At 35.7% G+C, this 22,500-nt stretch overlaps 1 protein-coding gene across 1 annotated transcript in view; it reads left to right on the forward strand.

Annotated features, from left to right (window-relative positions):
* FOXP2 (forkhead box P2) overlaps window positions 1–22,500 on the forward strand; it is a 553,051-nt gene that overhangs the window by 524,395 nt on the left and 6,156 nt on the right. The window contains exons 18-19 of the mRNA XM_080819149.1: window positions 188–257; window positions 1,035–1,198. Coding sequence (XP_080675275.1) covers window positions 188–257; window positions 1,035–1,198 — 234 coding nt within the window. The remainder of the gene's footprint in view (window positions 1–187; window positions 258–1,034; window positions 1,199–22,500) is intronic.

Raw genomic sequence — 22,500 nt, forward strand, 5'->3', positions numbered from 1 at the left:
GTGATATGTAATATGTAGAGAATTACATATTTGAAATCTGTCACCTCATTTCTGTGGCCTTAGATACCTTCACTCTGGACCAGTAGTGTGAGACAGCAGGCCGGAACATATGTTTTTAGCTAGGATTCTTGATATCCACATATTTTCTATTTTGACTTAGAGATCATCTTTATATTTTTTCTTCCAGAAGCCCAACCTTAGTAAAAAATATACCTACCAGTTTAGGCTATGGAGCAGCTCTTAATGCCAGTTTGCAGGTAATATCATTAAATGCACCTTTCCAGTATCCTTGTATATGAATGTTTTGCCTTTTTGTCGTTGCTTTGTTTTGCATGCTTTGTATTTAGGTGGGATTGTGACTGTTCTTAAGAGTTGGTTTGTCATCCAAGTAAGTTGTAGTACCTAGTACTGTAGAAAGCACTGGTTCTCATTCAAGCTACTTTTGATGTGAAGAAGCAAGAAGGACACCCTGTGGCAAAATCTGGAACACTCGGTTTTCCTGCAAATGCTAGATTGATAGAAGCTTTTGCAAATGCATGTGGCTATGCATTAATATTTATCTAGGCTGTCATAAATGATTTCACATCATAGTGTTGGGGAACATGGTGCTTGTGGCAAAAACTTTAAAGTTTAATTATAATATATAATTTTTATGCAGAGGAGGCAAATGTCAGGACTTCTTTATTTTGAGCTAAGTCCTGGTCATTTTTAAAAAGCAGAGCGACTGCTTTCTGTGTTGGGGTTTTTCACTCCGTGGGAGAATACAACATTTCTGCATGCGAAGGGCTGAAACACGAGTGGAAAAGTTTGCTGGGTGAGCTTGTGTGGACGCTTTCGCATCACACTTAATTTTCTTGATGTCCCTGCCGCAAGCTGCCCGTTTGGAACTTTTGCCCTCCCCATATGTTTTCTTTAAATGCTTCTAAAACATCCATACTGTGATCAGAACCCATTCAATGAAGAGCAATCTTCTTTTAAAGAGATGACTTAAAGGGCATTTCCAAAGTTGTTTTACACCTTCTTCGTTTCACTAGGCTGCCTTGGCAGAGAGCAGTTTACCTTTGCTTAGTAACCCGGGACTGATCAATAATGCCTCCAGTGGCCTGCTGCAGGCCGTCCACGAAGACCTCAATGGCTCCCTGGACCACATCGACAGCAACGGGAACAGTAGTCCGGGCTGCTCGCCGCAGCCGCACATGTAAGTGGGTTAGCAGGCCGGGCATCCGGAAGGGCCCGGTCGCATACGCTTCTAACATTTGGTATTTGTCTGAAGTGTCTAGTGGTATAGAAGTCCAAAATACAGTTTTAAGGGGAACTAAATTGGCCCGTGTTCGTGATAGGAGAAAGTGTATCAAAATCAGTTTTAATGCATCTTTTAGATTCTCTCCAGTGTCCCATAATTGTTATACCAGCAGTCCTCTACAAATTCTTAGTAGTACTAACATTCTCTTGGGGGTAGAGCAGTGTCTAAGATGAGTCTACATCTTATGGGTCATTATCACAGTTTGGTTTGTATGGTGCAATAAAAATATTCATGATGGAATAAGTTGTCGTAATTTTTACTACTATTACAGGTCTCTAAACCATTTATGAACTGTAGTCAAGATACTGCCCGTTTTTATAAACCGTAAAATGCAAAGTTTAACTGTTACCCACAGTTTACATAGAAGCTAGTAAAGTGTAACTTTTTGCCTGTCTTATAAATCAGTGTAATTACATATTCAACTTTAATTACTGGTGCGTCTGTATTGGCAAGGTTTATATGTTATATTTTATGCAAGACTACGATTCCTATTAATATTTAGCAGCTAACTATATCATTAATTACTCTAAAATCTTTCCCCTACCATCTTTTTAATGGAGCTGAGAGAGTAGATGTATTAAAAATTGATGTATTGTGGATTTCAGAAATGTGTATGACACTTTAAAAAATGCCTGGCCTTGTTCAGTAGGCCAAGCATATCAGTTTCTTGTTTACTAAAAAGTATTGACCCTGGTAGGACTTAGAATTCAGGAGAAAAAAATTATAATCTGAATAATGAAACATATATACCATCCAGTTGTCAGGATGAGTCGACTCTTAATGTCAATACTGCCTAGAGTTAAACATCATATACTTCTAATTTCAAGTTATTGAGGTAAGAATGGTACTTTCTCTCATTTTTATATTTTCTTCCCCATCTCTGCCTTAAAGATCTAGTCAAAGACCCAAATGAGAAATGTGGTCTTTATGCATGCCTATTTCCATCTGACCTTTCCTAGGATATTATTTTTGTTGACTTTTTAAACATCTTATTCTATTTGACATATTAATGTCTTTAAGATCATGCGCCTAATTGTTTTATAGCGCTTTTACTCTATCACCTTTGCAAAAAACACACTGTGAACATTAATGTGTTTTATCAGGTTCCAAACCATTACTTTTTCAAAATGGAAAAATTTGTCTTTTGGAAGTGTCTTTAGATGTATTAAATAATACAAAAGAAGTAATAAAACTCGAAGTAGAAAGAACATGAATATATGCTCTTGAGAGTAGCAGTACTCTAAAACACGGAAAGTGAGCAATCAGACAAAAGTTTTTATACCTCTGCTTTATCCTGTCAGCTAGGCGGTGGGTAGCTTGAGGCCTTTTACTTTTAGCAGTTCTCCTGAGTGTGCTGGTGCTGGCTCTCTCTATAAAATGCTAAAACAATAAAACTTTAAAGAGCAAACAAGAGTTAGATCCTGTTTTCCGCCTTTTTAAAAAAGCCCTATTTCAGAAAAATGAAAGGTGTTCATAATGGAGGTGTTGGAGCTGCTGGTTTCACTCCCCGTGTTAGTCTGCAGTGGGTAGTGGTGGTTGTGTACCATACAGAGAGGACAGGCAGAGAAGTGTTTTCTTAAGTGTTAAGTGGTAAGAATATTAAAATAAAAAAATTAATGATCAATCAAATCATTTGTTAAACATTATATTTTACAACCTGAGATAATTATGGGGCTAAATGATGGCATTGCCAGGTTAGTTGTATTTTTTCATTTGGCCATTGCTATTTTAGATTTTTTCATTTTAATATCAATTTAGTTCAGTTAAATGTGAAATATACCAGTGAAAAAAACAGGGTGTGTAAAATAACATATAAGAATCATAGATTTAATGCCTGATGGGTTTATAAAACTAAAATGTTTGTAGTCAGCATATTGTACGTTTTCTGCTCCTGTGAATTAGTGCATGTGAAAAACATTTATCTGTATTTTCCATAGAGAGATATAAGGAACGCTTCCCTTGGCTTATTGTAAGTGGATTTCCGAAAAAGACAAAAATTAGAGGAAGACCGAATTGGGTCTTTTCCTAAATTATATAAATTATAATCAAAAAATTTTAATTATCTTGCAAAACATCGAGTTATCATTCGTTCTTTGAATCTGTTTCTGCTATCGTTAACTTTTTGTACATTAGACGTCAAATATTATTGATGGAATGTCATTTCAGTATTCTGTATCTTCATCCTTATAGAGTTTTAATATGCTCGTACCTAAAGAATATTAAGCATTTTATGTACATGATGAGGCAAAGGAAAAATATTATCTTATTCTCTCCATCAAAATTGGGCTGCATATAATTAAATGCACTTCAGTGTACTTTGAAAATTAAACAGAAGTGAAAGAATTGTTAGAGAACATTTAAACTGCATGCTTATGTGCCCTGAAATGAAGCCATGGTCCTTGTTTTTGGAGGGGAGTAGTTACACTAACGGAATAGTGAGGGAGAGGCAGAAAGGCATACGGCTTCCGATATTTGGGCTCTTGGGACAGATGGTAGGGGTTCCAATTCCAGATTTAGCACTTAGTCACTGAGTAGGATTCATTTATTTCCTCATTTTTCTCTACCGAAAATGAGGTAAGTAATAATATTGTCTACCTCATAAGATTCTTTCAGGTGAAATGAGTGCCTGAAAGATAGTGATTCCTCCCCGTGTCCATCACAGTGCCGTGTACACAGTTATATTTCATCTTGTAATACCTCATTGTTACTCTAAATGAAACTAAAAATAATGCTAAGATATTTCACATCTTAATGCCTTTCTTAAGGCATTCCATAAGCATGTGGTTAGGCTCCTTGGCCATCCTTTTCCTTTTCCTCACACCCCCTCTTATAATTCATGAAGTAAGCCAGTCCACAAAAGGAAACCATATGAGACGGAAATTAATGGTAGGGAGTAGGTTACTCAGTCAGAGTCAGCAGGATAAGAGATATTTGAGGAAAAAAAAATGTTATCCGAGGTTATAGATAATTAACAATTCAGATGAATAATACCAGCCCAGAACAGGAACCCATGATCTATGCCTAGAAAACATTGAGTATTAGGTTTGATAGGAATTTAGAATGTACAAAGAAAAATAGCACTTAGAATATATGAAGTGGTGGCAGTAGACTGGTGAGTGTCTTAATCATCAAGCTGCAGTGTTTGTCTCAGTCGCTATGAAGCCTGGTGATGTTAGGAGCTTGAGTTTCACACTGTCAGAGCTGTGCTTTAGGAAGAGTAATCTGGGAGTGGGCTGAAAGGCCCTCACAGGTGGTAGGATTTCAGGAGTTTGGAGAGACTAGAGAACAGAAGAGAGATCCAGAGAGACTGAGAGCAGCAGGTGAATTCTTGCGGTAGGCAGTGCCTGAGCTAAGTACAAGACTGGGCACGGAGAGCAAGGAATCAATACAAGAAGCGCCATGGAAAAAAGGAACAGACAAGACAACCCACTGAATGCTGGGGACAAAGAGGGGAATTAGGAGAAATCATAGCAACCTTGGAGCTCACAAAGAGAAATAGAAGTCACAAGAGGATAGGCTTAAGAGGGAAAATGGTATGTTCACCATCTTGCTTGTTGAATCCAAGAACGTAAGTGTCCTTAGATTCAGGAAACTGAACTTTGTTTAGTCTTTTTACTCCACTCCAAAATAGTAAAATCCAAATCCAAATGGTGACGTCAGAGAATGTAGACATATTCCTTGGATTGGTAGAGATGTTTTGAAGCTTTAGAAGAGTGGAATAGCTATGGGTTAATGCTTCTTAACAAATTATTTTTGGAGAACAGAACGTGTTAAATTATCATCCGCCTTCTGCAGTTTGATGCTCCACATTTGATACTTTCTCTCCATTCCCAAGTTTTACTCTTAGAATGCCCTGAATGAAGGCTTTTGCCAAACTAGTGCATTCATTCTGCCTTTACTACTTGCCTTTCTGCCTTTTCCCTTTTCAGCTTTTCATCCTCTTTCTCTCACTTAAGTCCTACTTTTCCTTAAGAGCCTGGTCCTATTTCCCCCGGAAGCTTGCCCCCATAGCTGTGCTATCAGGACCCACATTTTTTCCGCACGCGGGAGAGCTTACTCCCTGTACCACGGTCTGCAACTAACGTGGCCTCGGTGTAAGCATGTGCACATTCATGCCTTACCGCATGCTTGCTTTGCAGATGTCCCCAGCTAAAGGACAGAAACTGTGTTTTAGACACATTACAGTATATGAAATCTCTGACACGTCAGACCATGCAAAGTAAGTAGTCAGTAACCATATGCTAATGACTGTGGGAGATCAATTTATTTGATATGGTTTGACTTCATGAAGTGATCCCTGCAAGAGGAAAATCCAGGATTCTCTTGGAACCCTGAGGAAGAAGGGGAACCAGGGACCTTTAGGAAGAATAGGTAACTAAATATAACGTTCATCTTTATGTGGGAGCCAATAGATCTTTCTAAATATTGATAGAGTATCTGTGAAGTTTTATTTTTAATTTTAATTATTTAGTTTATATGTATTTTATAACTGTTCAAATTTATCTGAATAGTAAGTAGCAATCCCCTTCACCTCATTCGTGATTATCTTCCCAGACCTTGCTAGATTTTATTTATCTTGTTGAAGGTGAATTAAAAAGAAAAAAATTTACTGAAATTAATGCATTATTAATCAAATCGAATGTTCGAGGGTATTTTAGCAAAAAGTAGCAAAGGTTAAAGCCGGGGAGAATAATATAGATTCTATATACTAAGCTTTTTAGACTTGTTTTGAGTCTTTTCAATCAAATAAATTTTTTAAATCTTTATTTTCTCTTGCTGTCAAAAGAGTTCTAGAGCCATGATGGTCTGAACAATGGAAAGAAAATGTCTCTTAAGAGTCTGAGCTGTGGGGCGCCTGGGTGGCTCAGTCAGTTAAGCACCTGCCTCTTGATTTCGGCTCGGGTCACGATCTCAGGGTTGTGAGATCGAGCTCATCATCAGGCTCTGTGGTGGGTGTGGAACTGCTTAAGATTCTCTCTCCCCCTCTGCCCTTCCCCACTTCTCCCTTTCTCTCTCTCTTTCTAAAAAGAAGAAAGAAAAAAAAAAAAGAATCTGAGCTGTGTATCATTACAATTTTAGAATACTCTTCCCTTATGCACCTCAGTGTCAATATTCCCTGCTTATTGACTTCTCAGAGTTCTATAGAATATGGAAAAAATTAATTTAGATTCCTATTTTGTATCAATATTTGTCTCTTAAAAAGACTACTTACAGAGGATTGATGCTGTGTTCAAGTGGAAATAATTTGAACTTAATCTCCTCTCCAATGTGTTAGACTTGACTGAAAAGACAAGAAAACATTTAGACCAGAGCTGGAAGGTGATCTCATAATAGAATCATTCCATTTCCTGTCTCCTTGCAAACCTAAATCAAAAAGAGAAGTTTAGTGATATACCTACCACATTTAGCTCAACTTGGTTGTTTCTTTTTTTTTACTAATCAGTTGTTTCTCCTCGCTCTCCATAAGTTGGCTCAGAATTGCCTTTTTTCTCTTGAAAAATGTTAAATGAGATTCCTATTTTTATATTTTCAAATTTTGTTTCTAGAGATCAAAATCAATGCTCTTCCTGAACTGGTTTTGTATTGAGGGCTTTACGCACAAAGCCTTCCATTGTCATGTCGTTCCCCTTTCTGATTATTAGAGTCTCCTACTGTTGAGTTTTCAGATCATTTCTTACATGTCATTCCTGAATCCTTTTAGCCTCTATGTCATTTCAAAGTTCTGCTTGCTAATATTCTATATTAGTTGCAGGTGATTATTATATTTTCTTCCTCTTATTAAAGCAAATATTTGAAGTTTGAGAGTTAATGATCTTCTATATAGAATCGGAATGTTAATACGGTTCATATAAGACTAGAAAATAAATTTGTTGTGTCCTTAGAAGCCAAAACTTTAGAGTAAGGAAATCAAAAGCTGAGGTATCACATAAAAGGAGTAGTGTAGCATTATTTCAGGACTGCAGTGGGGATCCCAGTAATCTTTTTCATTAAGGTGCTGAACACATATTATACATGCCCCAGAACTTTCTATACCTTGTATGTCCCTGTCCTCTTTTCAGCATGCTTCTTGAGAACCTCAGTTTTTCTGTCATTTCAGTGATAAACGTCAGCCTGTCCTAGCAATAACATTTTGCAACACAGCTAAAAGGGACTTCTGGACTCCCATTTTGTAAAACAATATTGAAAATCTAGTATAAATCATGAATTGTTTGGAAGCATAATGAAGATATTTAAGCATAAAATACCACCTTTCTTCCTCCTATTCTCTTTGGCCGCCTTAAAATTTAAATTGCTCTTTGTAGGCACATGTAGAATTTGCAGACCCTACCCCTTTAGTTGGTGATATTTTATATAAAATCCCTACAGACCTTAGATCTCTCTGTGGACAAAAGCATTTAAAATTGGAGTGGCTCTGTATTTCAGAGGAAAACAGTTGAAAGTGACTGACAACTTGAGCAAGTAGAATGCTCCTTCTCATTGTTTTCATGCCTGTTAAGGCCACACTTATTTTTGTTGATATTTTGGATTATTAAGAGGCATTATGAAGCTCTAAACATAAAAGCTTTTTACCCCTTGCTTTACATATGCTTTTGCAGATTTTCTAATTCACAACTTTTCAGTCACCTTTAATTTTTTTTTTTTTTTTGGTCCTAACATTTCTAGGTCTCCTAATTTTCATTCTGATTTAATTCCATTTTTATTTAATCTCTGAACTTTTCATTAACTTTGCTAGTTAGCTTTGAGATCTCTTTCCAAAGTGATTGTACAGAACTTATGATTATGCCAGCTCTTTATCATCTCATCTTTTTTTTTTTTTTTTTTTAAGTGCTACAAGTGTGGCTCAGTGGCTGCTGTTCTTTTTTACATTATTCCGGTCCCCATATGTGGCACTTACAACTCATTCTAGTTCCTCTTAATAAAAAGATCCTCCCAGAGGTACAGTGCCTTCAGCTAAAAGGTGTTGTATCCCTACCGTGCCAATTGTGGAAATTTGTGGGTTCCTATAGGGTTTTGAAGGATTTTTATAGAACTGTACAGATGATATCTGACACCCATGGTACGAATCCCCACCATTTAGGCAAAGTGTGTCAGAAAACTTTTAGCTGACAGTATTGTAGCTTACTGCTTCTGTTTCATATCTAAAGAAGTTACTTTTTTAGAAGGTACATCTTCATTTGCACTAACACTAGTTGAGCCTTAGAAAATTTCCTTTCTCTGAGGGTCAAAATGTCATTGACTGAATTGCTAAAAAATGAATATTGTTATTCCATATTAATTTCGTTCTACCTCTACGACCAGGGAAAAAGGTGTTTTGTTTTGTTTTGTTTTTATATATACCCATATGGTATTTTAACTTCAGCTTTTGACATCAGGCTTTGGAAGTAGATGTATATTTGGTGACGATGGGCATTTTATGACTAAAAGTGTTTATTATGTAACGTCAGCTATCATTTCAGAATATTACTTAATGTGAAGTTGCTTTCCATGATAAAAATTATATTTTAATATATGTTAAAATTATATGTATTTTAACTACTTTGGCAGAATTTGAAATTGATCATTAACGTAAGAACCACAATATACTTGAATACTTTGGCACCAAAAAATCTCAGGGTCTCTACCCTCCATATGCAGTTTTCATCATTAGGGTAGAATTCAAGAATTTGTATAAGCAACAATGACCAACTAGTTTAATATAACTAGTGGAAACTCACGTTCTTTAGTTTGTTCAACGTTATCTTAATCTTTGAAGACCAAAAATAGAGTAGCATCATCAACACAGTTAAAAGTCGGGAGCAAAAGTATTCATTGGTCACACAGTGTTACCTTACTATAGAAAAATTTACATTTGCAACATTAAATCTAAGATCCTTTTGCTAATTAGCAGGTCAAAAAAAGGACAAAACGTATTAGATTTAGAATGAGAGGTAAATATTGGTTTTACTCCCTATTTCAATCTCATGTTTAAAACTAACAGAGCATAACTTAGCATAGTTCAGGAGAAAACGGAACAATGAGTCAGTCCTACATTTAATTTGAGCAAAGGAATCGTTTTAGCAGAGCAACCAGTCTCACGGATTAGACAGAACCTAATGACATAAACCATACATCTGTAAACCCAGAGGAAAGTCATCTCTGTAAGGTATCCAGGAGGTATCTCCATCAAGAGCTAGCAGTGGATGGGAAGTATCCCACCAGGCCATTTGGCAAAGGGAAATAGACAGCAGTCCAGAAAAATGAGTGAGCCACATCGGGAAGGACTAGCCACAGCCAGAGGACCCAGTTATAGGACTTGGAGGGCAAGGCCTTCAGGGACCCAGAACCCAAGTTATCAAAGAGGGAATTAGAGCCAAACGGGGACATACCTTTTGTGTACTCTCATACCCATTCTGACAGTTTGACTGAGACTTAGTCCAAGAAACAGGGCAAAAACACAAGTCCTGGATGAATGGTTTAATGGAGTTCTGGAGTTTAATGGAGCCCCAAAGCTGACTTAATGGCTGAGTGTCGAGATGTAATTTAGACTTTTTTTTTATTTCACTGGCCAACTGATTAAAATTATAAAGATCCTTCACTCCGTAGCCAGACGTTTGTTGAAAGTTTTTATTTGGGAGACACAAAATGGAATAGTACTAATTGTATCTCAACAGGCAACTACTGTGATTCTGAGATTGGGCAAAATCTATCCGTGCTCATCTAGGTTCAAAGCAATTACATCTGTATTTTCATTTTATTACAGCTGTTTGGGTCACATCTATTACTGTTATCAATCAAATAGAATGATAAATCATAATGAATTTTGTTGTTATGTTTTTTCGAGAGCACTACAGCAAAACTATCTGAAATCATTTGGGAGTGAGCCTTCAAATCATGTAAAATCCCGTTTCTTTAAACAATGTTGCATAAATTTGAATAAATTTCAATATACTGCTGAAGGTAAGGGCAAGAAATCTTAGAGAAATTTTGATACACATATATATGCATGCAATTTATAAAATTATGTTTATTAACCTTAATCCACCTTTTTGTTATATTTCTTAGAACTTCTATTGACTTTAAATGGAACTTTGGAACTCCATCTCAGGGTCAGACCCATTGGGTGTAGGATAGAATTATAAACTGCATCGTTTAGACAGGCAATATATCTTAGAAGAGAAACTTTTATTATAATCATCTGGAAATAATATTCCTTTGCGATCAAACACAAAATGGGTGTGGTTTTTTAGGTGACAGATTAAGGGAGATATAAGATTTATTAAATATATTAGGATTAAAGTTGTATTCTGACCTTAAGATGAAGAATTAAAATTTATTTGTCTGTTTATCTTTAGCCAAGACAGAAAGGTACAGAGAATTGAGTAGGGCATTTTCTAATTATATTCTGAATAAAACAAACAATACAAGGTATATATAGAATGAGGAATCATTTGTTTGCTCCCGTGTTTCTCTCCCTCTTAAGGATTACACATTTCTGGGAAGAGGAATATTTTTCTTTTCATCAAGAAATAAGCAGAATCTCTGTCTGTTGAAATGAGGTAATACTGGAGTAGTAGTTCTGAGTACTGTTCTAATGGTAGCTATGTGGAGATTCATTCAAATCAAAATAAAGATAATTTAATCAACAGTAAATTTGTGTGATAAATGTTATTTTAGTTTACAAAAAAGAAAATTTTGAAAAATAATAAACTGGAAAAAATTGAGCCATACTAGTAAAGATTGGTTTTATAATTTCTTAATTAATTAATAGTGAATTTATCATGTCTAGTTGTTTTATTTATATGGACTTCTTACTGACTTTTGTAAATAAGAGAATTAAATATTTCTCTAAAGTGTGCTTAATTTAGAATATAAAATATATATTTTAGTAGAAGAAGTCAGCCTTATCATTTCAAAAGAATAAAATCTTAAGTACAATTAAGTAAATAATTTCTTAATAACAGTGTAACTTTGTGATTTAATTACTTGCATTAGCCTAAGATCATGTCTCATTTTAAGAAGTACTAAGAAAATATTCTCTTTTAAAAACAAAGTTTTCTTTTTAAAACTTTAGTTTTATTAATTAGCTTATTTCTTTGATACGTTAAACTGAAATACTTCCTACACAAAATATTAACAAACGTTTGAGTTACTAATGTTTAAGACACATGAATTGTTTCTCACTTCAACATGACTTTATACGAATGGAAATAACTAAACGTAATTTTTATAAGTCTACCCTTAAATTCCAAATATAATTATATCATTTCCTTGTATATGTGCTAGAAGGAAATGACTAGAACTGAATTTCCCTAATCTCCATTTTTCATATGCTTTCTAAATGAACATCAATTATTTTACCAGTATTCCTGTAAAACTTGTTCTTTGGGGAAAAAAAAAATCCAAACTTTTTAGAAGTTACTTATTTGATGTGATTATATCTACTAAGATATCAATTAATAGTAAGTTTGCTAATCAAAAATAACAAACAAAACCAAAAATTGAGTCTCATGAAACTACATTTTTCCATCTTAATAAAAGATTAGTGTTCATGTTTTGGAATTCATTTTACATCTACAAACAAGGATATTTATGTAATAAGCATGAGAGCTGTGCCATTAGCAAATACAAAGTAATTACATCAAATTTTATTCAAGTACATATAAAATTGATAGTTAAAGTGCTAATCTTATACTTTGATTTTTTTTATAATGCTTATATACTAGTGGTATCATTATTCATGCAACAGTTATATGCCAAGAACTAGATGGACATGGTAGATAGTTAAAAGAAAGTCCCACCTTATCCAGGTATTTCCTTTTAACTAGAAAAATTTTGATGTTTTGTGAAAGTCAAATCCTATGCAAATCAGTGGACAGCGTTAGCCTATAGCAATACTCAGTGTACTCTGATATTTCTTAATGTCATTAATCAACAATTAGGACATAATGATAAGTAAGAGGTAAAGAATTTGTATGACTATAAATATTTTCTATTGGAATTAGATGGTGTATCCCATGTAAGTTGAAGGTGTCCAACTAAACTGAGTAGAAGTAAAGCATGGTTAGGGACTGCACAGATTTCAATATACTCAGTATGTTTCTCCAAGTAACTGCAAATATAAGTTCATTTCACTGGGTTAAGATTGCTATATTGGGTCAAATGAAATCAATTTCCACAGTAAAATTGAAGCATTAGGGCCCTAACACTATTTATGAGGATAGGTTTTTTACCATTATCCTGGAAGTAACGTTTTTTGTAGTAAAGGCCCATAGTTACTGATGAAAGCACATTTATGCTTCTGGTGTGCTAGGGCAGGGAGAAAGGCTACAAATATTCTTATAAGATTTGTAAAAGATATATTATACCTCTTTGTAAAAAAAAAATGTTTATTACTCTTCTCGGTAGGCACACTGTATGAAATGTATTACAGTTTTTCTGAAATAACTAGGATTATCTAAAGAAAAGATACAAGGGAATCTCCTATAATGAGTAAAATTCAAAAACAATTTTAATCTAGTCTTACATTTAGTTTTGACTTGTAAATGTTTGATAAAATTAACTTTACATTTCCTGAAATTGCCTGTATTGTAGATAGGAGCCATTAACTGTAAATTTTTTTTCACAGCATTTGCTGGCATCTACCATAACATTTAAGACTTCAAGATTTTATCATTAGGTTCCTGGTATTAGTAAATATTGTTTTACTGAATGGCTCAATTGGATTTATATTATGCCACTGAGTTTTTCTCAGACATAATGACACTATGTAAATATTTTAATTGTCACATTGATAATATCTAAATAAGGACACTCCATTGATTCTTTACAGCCTAACATCTGTTTGCTTAAATACATTTTGAATGTCTCAGTTTAAGAGAAATTTATTCACAGTACTTTCTTATTCTAAGAACAAAACAAAACCCAGAAACAGTGTATCAGACCTTTTACTTAGTCCTGAGTAAGGAGCAAAGAAAGACAATTTACATTCCTTTAGGGAATATACTGTGTGACCACAATCTAAAAAGCTAAACTTCCCCATTATAATTTGACTCTTTGCTTTAGGGTATAGGCAAACATTAACATTTCTTCTGCCTTTCATTGGTGCCTTGGGTACTTACAAATTTCACAACTGAAGAAGCAACACATTTCTCTAAGCAACGAATCAGTCTGTTAATGTAGTTAGTCCTCTGTGTTTTCGGTGTATACCACTACTGAGGGTGGGCTGTAAAATGGAAAGATTAAACTAGAGTATAAACATCAGTTGCTACTTGGCATTTCCTTCTGCTACAGGCTTGGCTGGTTGCAAAGAACAGAGATAAGTTTTATTCATTTAAGTTGAACAAACATTTAATGAGCAACTATTGTATGCAGCACACTGTGCTGAAAACTGGCAGAGGGTCTGTATCCACAAAGAGGTAAAAACTCTAATAGAGGGGTGAAGATGCACATAGTGTGAGAGACCAAATAGAGGAAGGAAGAGCCCTGTAACCAAATTGTACATTCAAAGCCTTACGTGTGGGTTCACAGAGAATCAGGAAAGGCTTTGTGGAGGTTGTGGCTTTGAGTTAGGCCTAACGTGAAGTAGATTTTTAGGGTGAACTTTATGAAATTATTGCTATTTGAAAGGTTTTGCTTGCAAAAATAGTAATCAAATTTTTCAACCTAATTTTAAGCAGAGATAAGGAAAGAGAGGTGCGAAGGTTTTGAGGATTACAAGCAAAGGCAACTGAGGTATAAAGTATGGATCTCATTCAGGGAACAGGTAATAATTCTTCTGCCTTAGTATGGGCGGTCTGCCTAGAGAGGTATTCCTGCTGGTTAAGACTGGACAGGGACTGGGACCCCTGTCTTAGAGTTCATTAGTCTCCAAGCTGATGGAAGGTTATGGACATTTTAAAAATTCACCAATTATTTGGAGATTCTTAGCAAAACCCTCACAGGTATATGTTACCCACTTTTAAAAAGACTTACTTTTTTTGTTGTTGTTACTCATCTCTGGAAATACTAGATTTTTTGGACTTGAGAAAATAGCATACTTAATGCCCTTTTCCTTTGATACTCAGTTTTAAAATACATTTTTCTTTTTTTTTTTAAGTTTTTATTTAAATTCCAGTTAGCTAACATACGGTGTAAGATTAGTTTCAGGTATACAATTTAGTTATTCGACTCTTCCGTACAGCATCTGGTGCTCATCGAAACAACTGCCCTCCTTAATCCCCATCACCGACTTAACCTGTCCCCCCTCCCACCTCCCCTCTGAACCATCAGTTTGTCCTCCATAGTTAAGAATCTGTTTCTTAGTTTGCATTTCTCTCTCTTTTTTCCCCTTTGCTCATTTGTTTTGTTTCTTAAATTCCACATATGAGTGTGAAATCATACGGTATTTATCTTTCTCTGGCTGACTGATGTCACTTAGTTTAATACTCTCTAGCTTCATCCATATTGTTGCAAATGGTAAGATTTCATTCTTTCTAGTGGCTGAGTAATATTCCATTGTACATATATACCACTTCTTCTGTATCCATTCATCAGTCTATGGACACTTAGGCTGTTTCCATAATTTGGCTATTTAGATAGTGCTGTTATAAACACTGGGGCGTGTGCGTCCGTTCAAATTATTACTTTGGGTAAATATCTATTAGGGCAATTGTTAGATCAAGGATAGTTCTATTTTTAACTTTTTGAGGAAACTCCATACTGTTTTCCAGAGTGGCTGCCCCAGTTTGCCTTCTCATCAACAGTGTAAGAGGGTTCCCCTTTGTGAACTCACCAACACCTAATTATTTCCTGTGTTGTTGATTTTAGCTACTCTGACAGGTGTGAGGGGATAGCTCATTGTAGTTTTGATTTGTATTTTTTTGATAATGAGCGATATTGAGCGTCTTTTCATGTGTCTCTTGGCCATCTAGATGTCTTCTTTGCAGAAATGTCTGTTCATGTCTTCTGCTCATTTTTTATTTGGATTATTCATTTTTGGGGTGTTGAGCCTTATAAATTCTCGATATATTTTGGATACTAACCCTTTATCAGATACATCATTTGCAAATATCTTCTCCCATTCCATGGGTTGACTTTTAGTTTTATTGTTTCCTTCACTGTGCAGAAGCTTTTTATTTTGATGAAGCCTTTACAATGACATAAGAACACAGACTAAAGATTAAAAATAAATCAAATTTTTTGATACCAAGGTTCAATAGCCTTAATGAGTTTTTCTGGTCATTGCTGCTACTGGCATCATAATCACAAAGAGGACAATACAATTTCATTTTCAGTATCTTCTTGTCTTCCACTTTCTAACACCCAAGCTTTCTGGAATCAACTTCTCCTCTCCCTTGGGCAATTAAAACAACAAATACAAAGATTAACCAAAATTGTGTATGAACAGTCGTCATCTCTTTTAATTTTTAGAATTTTTCACATAGACTTAGACCCGTCCAGTTCCACGGTAGAGTTTATGAGGGAACTGTTTCACATATGTATAAATTTAGGAGCAAAGGATGCAAAGCCTTTTTACTCCCTGCCCTATAGCCTAAATTCTTCACTTCTCTCCACCGTTTCTAATCCCTCCACCTCAGTCCTGACCATCATTATCTTATTACACTGTTTTAGTGACCTCCTAACTGGTAACCCTATGTCCAGTGTCCTAACTCAGTCTAGGCTTTGTAAGTTAATCCTCCAAAAACTTTTCTATCTTTTCACTGCCAGGCTCAGACACCATCAATAGCCCTTCAGCTAGCAGAGAATAAATTTTAAACTCCATAAAATGCAACTCAAGGGCCCTTCACCATCTGACCTTGTTCTGCTTTCTAACATATTTCTTTATTACCAACCATCCTTTCTCCATGGCCTCTGCACACTCTCAGGGTTCCCACAACACATTTAAGATTATCCATTTTCCCCATTTCCACTCAGAAGGCTCTTTGCCTTGTCTCTGCATTATGAACATTTTCACATATTTCAAAGCCTACCTGAAATGACACCTTCCTCCTTCATAAAGCACTCACTGATTGCATTGCCAGGATTCACCTCCCCTCTTTCCTGACACTTTGTCAACTGTGATATCGATCACATCCTGCCTGGTATCAAAGTTACTTGTGCATACATCATACTTCCTCTATGAAAACCATTGTCCATATCAGCCCCTAGCCCAGTAGTTTGCACATCATGTTGAATTGATTCTTTTCACTTCTAACAAGAAGTAACTGTTATCCTCTAGAAGTACTTCCATTTCATTTATTGGCTTTGTACCTTTCTGTCAGGTAATAATAACAGACTTTCTAGCTCTCCACCACTAAATAGTTTCCCTCCAATTATCTAAAGAAATTCCAAATAGCATTCGAATTCTCCCAAGTGTAAATTATCTTAAATTAGGAGGTGGGGATGCCTTCTTTTTTTTCTTTTTTTTTTCCCTTAATTTTAAGATTATTTATTTATTTATTTGACAGACAGAGATCACAAGTAGGCAGAGAGGCAGGCAGAGAGAGAAGAGGAAGCAGGCTCCCTGCCGGACAGAGAGCCCGATGCGGGGCTTGATCCCAGGACCCTGGGATCATGACCTGAGCCAAAGGCAGAGGCTTTAACCCACTGAGCCACCCAGGGGATGCCTTCTTTAAGCAAGAAACATAAGTCACTGCTTTTCTGTAGTAAATAGCAGTTAGTGGACTAAACAGAGTGGCTGTATTATAAATCTCCCATTTTGTGGGAAGAAGAGCTTTTAAACCATTCACAGTGAATTTCTAGATTCTAGTGGGAAGGAATATCCACTATTTACCAAGTGGGTCATTTGTTTTAAAATCAAAGGTAAACTTTCATCCAAATCCACTTAAAGAAATACAACATATTTATCAGGTTAAGAACTACTAAAGTTTACCTTCTGTCTGCATCCTTCTGCTACAAAGATTGGTCCTCCTAAGTCTGTACTAATACAGATGCCTGGCTTGTGTTATGCCCAATAATTAAATAATTGACTGGCAAAACCATCCAATACAGACTTCATAGACTCCCTCCTTAAGATAGGTTAAACATAAGTCTCTATTATCCTTCATGCAAGATCTCAAGAGGAAGACAATAAAAATCAGTGACTCTACCAGTTTTACTTTTCTTTCTTTATGTCCTTAAGTCAAAAATAAATAAATAAATAAATAAATAAATAAATAAAGCTTAATCTTTGATGTTTCAAAAGTATATCATCTGTTTTATTCCTGGAAACAACTGATTTTGTTTGTTTGTTTGAAGTAGCTTCTACTTTACTTATTATTAAGGACTGCGGTTTTAATCTGTAAGACACCTCAAGTCATCACTGAAGTAAGCGGTGCATAAATTTCAAATCAGTGGTGGGGGGAGAATGGCATGATGACTATCCCAACCGTCTTCAAATCCAGAGAGAGTCATCACCAGAATAGTCAAAGATTTCTCTCTTTTGTCCACCTGAGCTTTCTCTTACTTTGTTATCTTAAAAGAATTCCATTAAGAGTATACATACTTTGGGATTCTTCTTAGAGACAGGTAATCTCTCCCAGATGTTAATTCCTCCCATCTCACTTAATTGCTCCTTCTCTTAGTACACTTATGACAGGCCATCTCGTAGTTATTTGAGTACTTATTTCTTCCATATTAGACTGTAAGTTCTTTCATAGATATTTAATGCCCCCGCAGTGCCTTATATGTAGGAGGTACTCAATAAACTGTTGTTAAATTAATTATTGGCATTAAGAGATAATAGTTACATGTTATTGGCTTTTCCTATCAAAGCAAGATTGAAGCTCTTTACATCATTACAGACACAGGGGACTTGGCTTAATCCACAGCATAAAGGAATATTGGGCAGAAAAAATTTCTTCCTAATAGGTGTATGTATGTTGCTAGATCTCTGAAAATTTCCACTTTTCAGTCAACTTTGAGTTCATTAAGTTTTCTCCAGCTAAACATATATAATCAAACTTCATAAGCCAAATGTGATGCAGGCCTGGACCATTCAATGCATGCATGTTAATGATTTTAATGACAAAATGATGATGAGGCCTGGGATGGGTGACTGAGGAGAATAAATATAGGAGCTCCATATACAGAGCTTTGCATTGACAGCCCTTCTACTTTGCAGTTTGCTTTCCTCTGTTGATCTGAAAATGATCCGAGATTTGGGGCACCTTGGGGGTACAGGCGGTTAAGCAATGGACTCTTGATTTCGGCTCAGGTCGTGATCTCAGGATCAGGCTATTGAGCCCTGAGTCAGGCTCTGCACTCCGCACAGCGTCTGCTTGTCTCTCTCCCTCTGCTCCTCCCCCTGCTTGCGCGCTCGCGCTCTCTCTCTCTCTCTCTCTCTCAAATAAATAAATAAAATCTTCTACAAATATTAAAAAATAAAAATAAAAAATAAAATGATCCGAGATATGACATGAACTTCTTGGCTTAGTGTTTTAGTGTTTAGGAAATTATTGTTAAATAATTCTTTGCAATAATTATTGAAATATGCTGTGTTATTTTGTTCCCTTGATTTTTACCTTAAATGTACTTTTTAGGAAGGGCAGCTGTTACTAGGATTACTTTAATAACCCTAATGCCTGGCATCTGATATGTGGGGCCCATATATCATTCTTTTGTGACTTTTCTGATACAGTAATAAAAGTCTCACTTTGGGAGAAGGGCTAAAATATTTTTAGAGCTAATTAAGCTCATACAGTGTTTAAAAATTAATTCATGTATTTATACCATATCTTCTCCCCCAAAGTATTTAATTGTAATTGTATCATGACTATATCTAACATGTATTGATCACTTATGACCCAGGCTCTGTTCCAGCTGGTTTGCATATATAAAAAATCACTTAATCCTCATAATGACTATATATAATAGGTACTTTCTTATTCCTCCTTTGTGAATAAAGAAAATGAGGTAGAGAGACATTAAGTAACTTCCCCAAAGCCACATAGCTAGGAAGTAAGGGAGGCAGGATTCAAACACAAATGTTATATCCTCAAAGCCAATATTATTATATATTGATATGATGATATATGATATATATGATGATATATTATATCATATATATATAATGATACATATAATATAATATGTATTATATTATATATAATTAACCACTTAAGCACTGCTGCATGACCAAAGTTATAATTGAGGTGCCCAAACTGTTCAGTATTATTTTATACTATACTTATAAGTTAATCAATATATTAAGAACATAACATTTTTTATATTAAATTACACACTGGGTAATTAAAAACTGTAAAGTAATTTCATTGGAGAAGGGGATGCAGAGGGAAGAACTGGTGAGCACTGAGCAGAGAGTGTGTTTCTTTAAAAGGATTCCTTTATTTGAATCATCAGAAATGTTTCTATGCTGGAGGGGAGCATTTTCCTAGAAGAATTAATTATCCTGTAGTGATGTTTGTACATTAGGTACCTTAAAGAAATGAACATTACAGAAATACCTACCTTTTTTTCCCAAAATAAATTAAATGAGGGATGACTTGGTGGCTCAGTCAGTTAAGCATCTGCCTTCAGCTCAGGTCATGATCCCAGAGTCCTGGGTTTGAGCCTGTTTCAGGCTCCCTGCTCAGCAGGAAGCTTGCTTCTCCCTCTCCCACCCGACCTGCTTGTGTTCCCTTTCTCGCTGTCTCTCTCTCTGTCAAATAAATAAAATCTTTAAAAAAAAAAAAAAAGAACTTAAATGACCCTCGTATCTGTAATGGGGCAAATAGGGAAAGATTGCTAATGGCCACGGAAGAGACTAATGTCCCATTTGTCCTGCAATCCACCAAAGACATGTGGTCTCCTGATGTTTGATTTCCCTTCAATTCTCACACCACAGAACGAGTGAAAGCATGAAGCTCTCTGAGATCCAAAAATGAGAAACTTCATATGAGTAGGGGTAATCATGATCAAATTTTACTTTTAATTGAAAAGGATTCCATCCATTTATAGGCATAGGTCCTAGAACTTTCAAGCAATTTTATTCTCAGAGATGTTTACCCTCTCTTGTTACTTTTTATTTCTTTCTTAGATATTAGATTGGTAGCAATCAGTAATATGGAAAATTGAGTATTAATGACTATTGGCTTTGATTTCACTTTATTTTAGTAAGTTAAAGCCTAATACTGTAACCTTAAGGGAAAATTTTATTAACATCTTTCCCGGTCTCATACTTTGTTTGCGAACTAATTCTGGATGGAAAGGATTCCAAGAATACTTAATTCCAGAAAGAAATTTTTCCTTTCCCTCTCTCTCTCTCTGTCTCTTTAGTAGGCTCCACACCCAATGCGGGGCTTGAACTTATTACCCTGAGATCAAGAGTTGCATGTTCCATGCATGGGCTGAGCCAGCCAGGCATCCCAAAATTTTCTCTTTTAGATTTAGTGCAACTGAAACTCTTACTGACTTGATGGCGCATCATTCATTCGATCAACATGTATTTAGTAGGTGTTTGCTATATGCGTAGCTCTCCTGGTCTGTGAAGTTCATAGCCTCATTGGCAAGACTTGGTACAGCCACCACTAGAAAGAGTTGCAGTGCACCTCTTTAAGGCATCATGGGATAGCAAGAATAACAAGATTCTAAGAAACTTTCCAGAAGCCCGCATATGTGCCAGTCCTGGCTTTAACTGTGCTTACAACACTTGGAAAGTGGCTTCTTTTCTAATCTCTGCAATGGGAGCATTGAACAAAATTATGTTTGATAGAATCTTAGGATTCAAAGATTCTGTAGTTTGGAGCATCAGAATGATTAACAAACAAACAAATAAAAAATGCTTTGGAGGGACAAGGTGGGAGATCAGTGCAAACTGGATGGTCAAACCAAGTCTTTAGAAGTAGACAAAAGTTGGTCTTTAAACAGCAGACAGGTTGTGCGTGGGTAAAACATAAAACTGAATGGAATTTCGGGTTCTGTGTACACACACAAATTTGAGGACAGCGCATAGACTTAAGTCAGCATGTGAAGTGCCTTGGAATAGGAACTAAGCATGATGGGGTTTTTTTGTTTGTTTGTTTGTTTTTATTATTTATTTATTTTTTAATTAACATATAAAGTATTATTAGCCCCAGGGGTACAGGTCTGTGAATCGCCAGGTTTACATACTTCACAGCACTCACCATAGCACATATCCTCCCCAATGTCCATAACCCCACCTCTGTCTCCCTCCCCCCCTCCCCCCAGCAACCCTCAGTTTGTTTTGTGAGATTAAGAGTCTTTTATGGTTTGTCTCCCTCCCGATCCCATCTTGTTTCATTTATTCTTTTCCTACCTCCAAACCCCCCACATTGCATCTCCCCTTCCTCGTATCAGGGAGATCATATGATAATTGTCTTTCTCTGATTGACTTATTTCGCTCAGCATAATACCCTCTAGTTGGCAAGATTTCATTTCTTTTGATGGCTAAGCATGATGTTTTAAGGATGATATTTGGCATCTGGAATAGACATTTTATTCAGAAATGCTCTTGTTCATAGCTCAGTTGAGTCCTACCTACTGAATGACTGAGAGTTTTTGGCTTAATTTTGTCTCATCCTCTGTATCTCAGTTCACACAGATTTGTGTACAAGGCAGTGACATAATTAAATAAACACTCCTTGCATATCAAAATCCTTCAAAAATGTAAAGGAACATACCTTCATAGGTATATCCTTTTTCAAAAATTATATGTTTGTGTTTTAAAAAATACATCGTGTTTGCTGTTCTTCTTTATCCAAAATTTGAGACTTTCCCACAGGTCCTTTATTCAATTACAATCCAACCCAGAAAAGTAAACCCCAAAGAATTGGATACTCGTAATATGGCAGCACTGCAGCTGAGGGGCCAGTGAGAGTGGAGCAGGGAATTAGGAAGCAAGAGTAGAGTAGACCACTTAAGTCTTCTCAGAGCTCTCATCATTAAGACACACCAACTACATAAGAGGTCACATCATTTGACTAAAAAACAGGATGCCCAAAATAATATTAATTGACTTGAGGGTAATCCCATTGAACAGTGCTAGATATCTGTGTGTATCTTGTCAGCCACTAAGTATCCTTTTAGAAATATTCAGCTATTTAAGCTTGAAAGTTTTGAATATTCATAGGTCATTTATGAGACCTAATTGGGAAAAGGTGCTATTATATTAACCTTAGGAGTTTATTACAATTATTTCCAGTACTTAGAGTTTTAGCATTTACTAAAATGTTCTGAATTCCAGATTGAACTTGGAAAATCTAAAATTATAAATTCAACTT

The sequence above is a fragment of the Martes martes genome (genome assembly GCF_963455335.1).
Source record: "Martes martes genome assembly, chromosome: 11".
NCBI lineage: Eukaryota > Metazoa > Chordata > Mammalia > Carnivora > Mustelidae > Martes > Martes martes.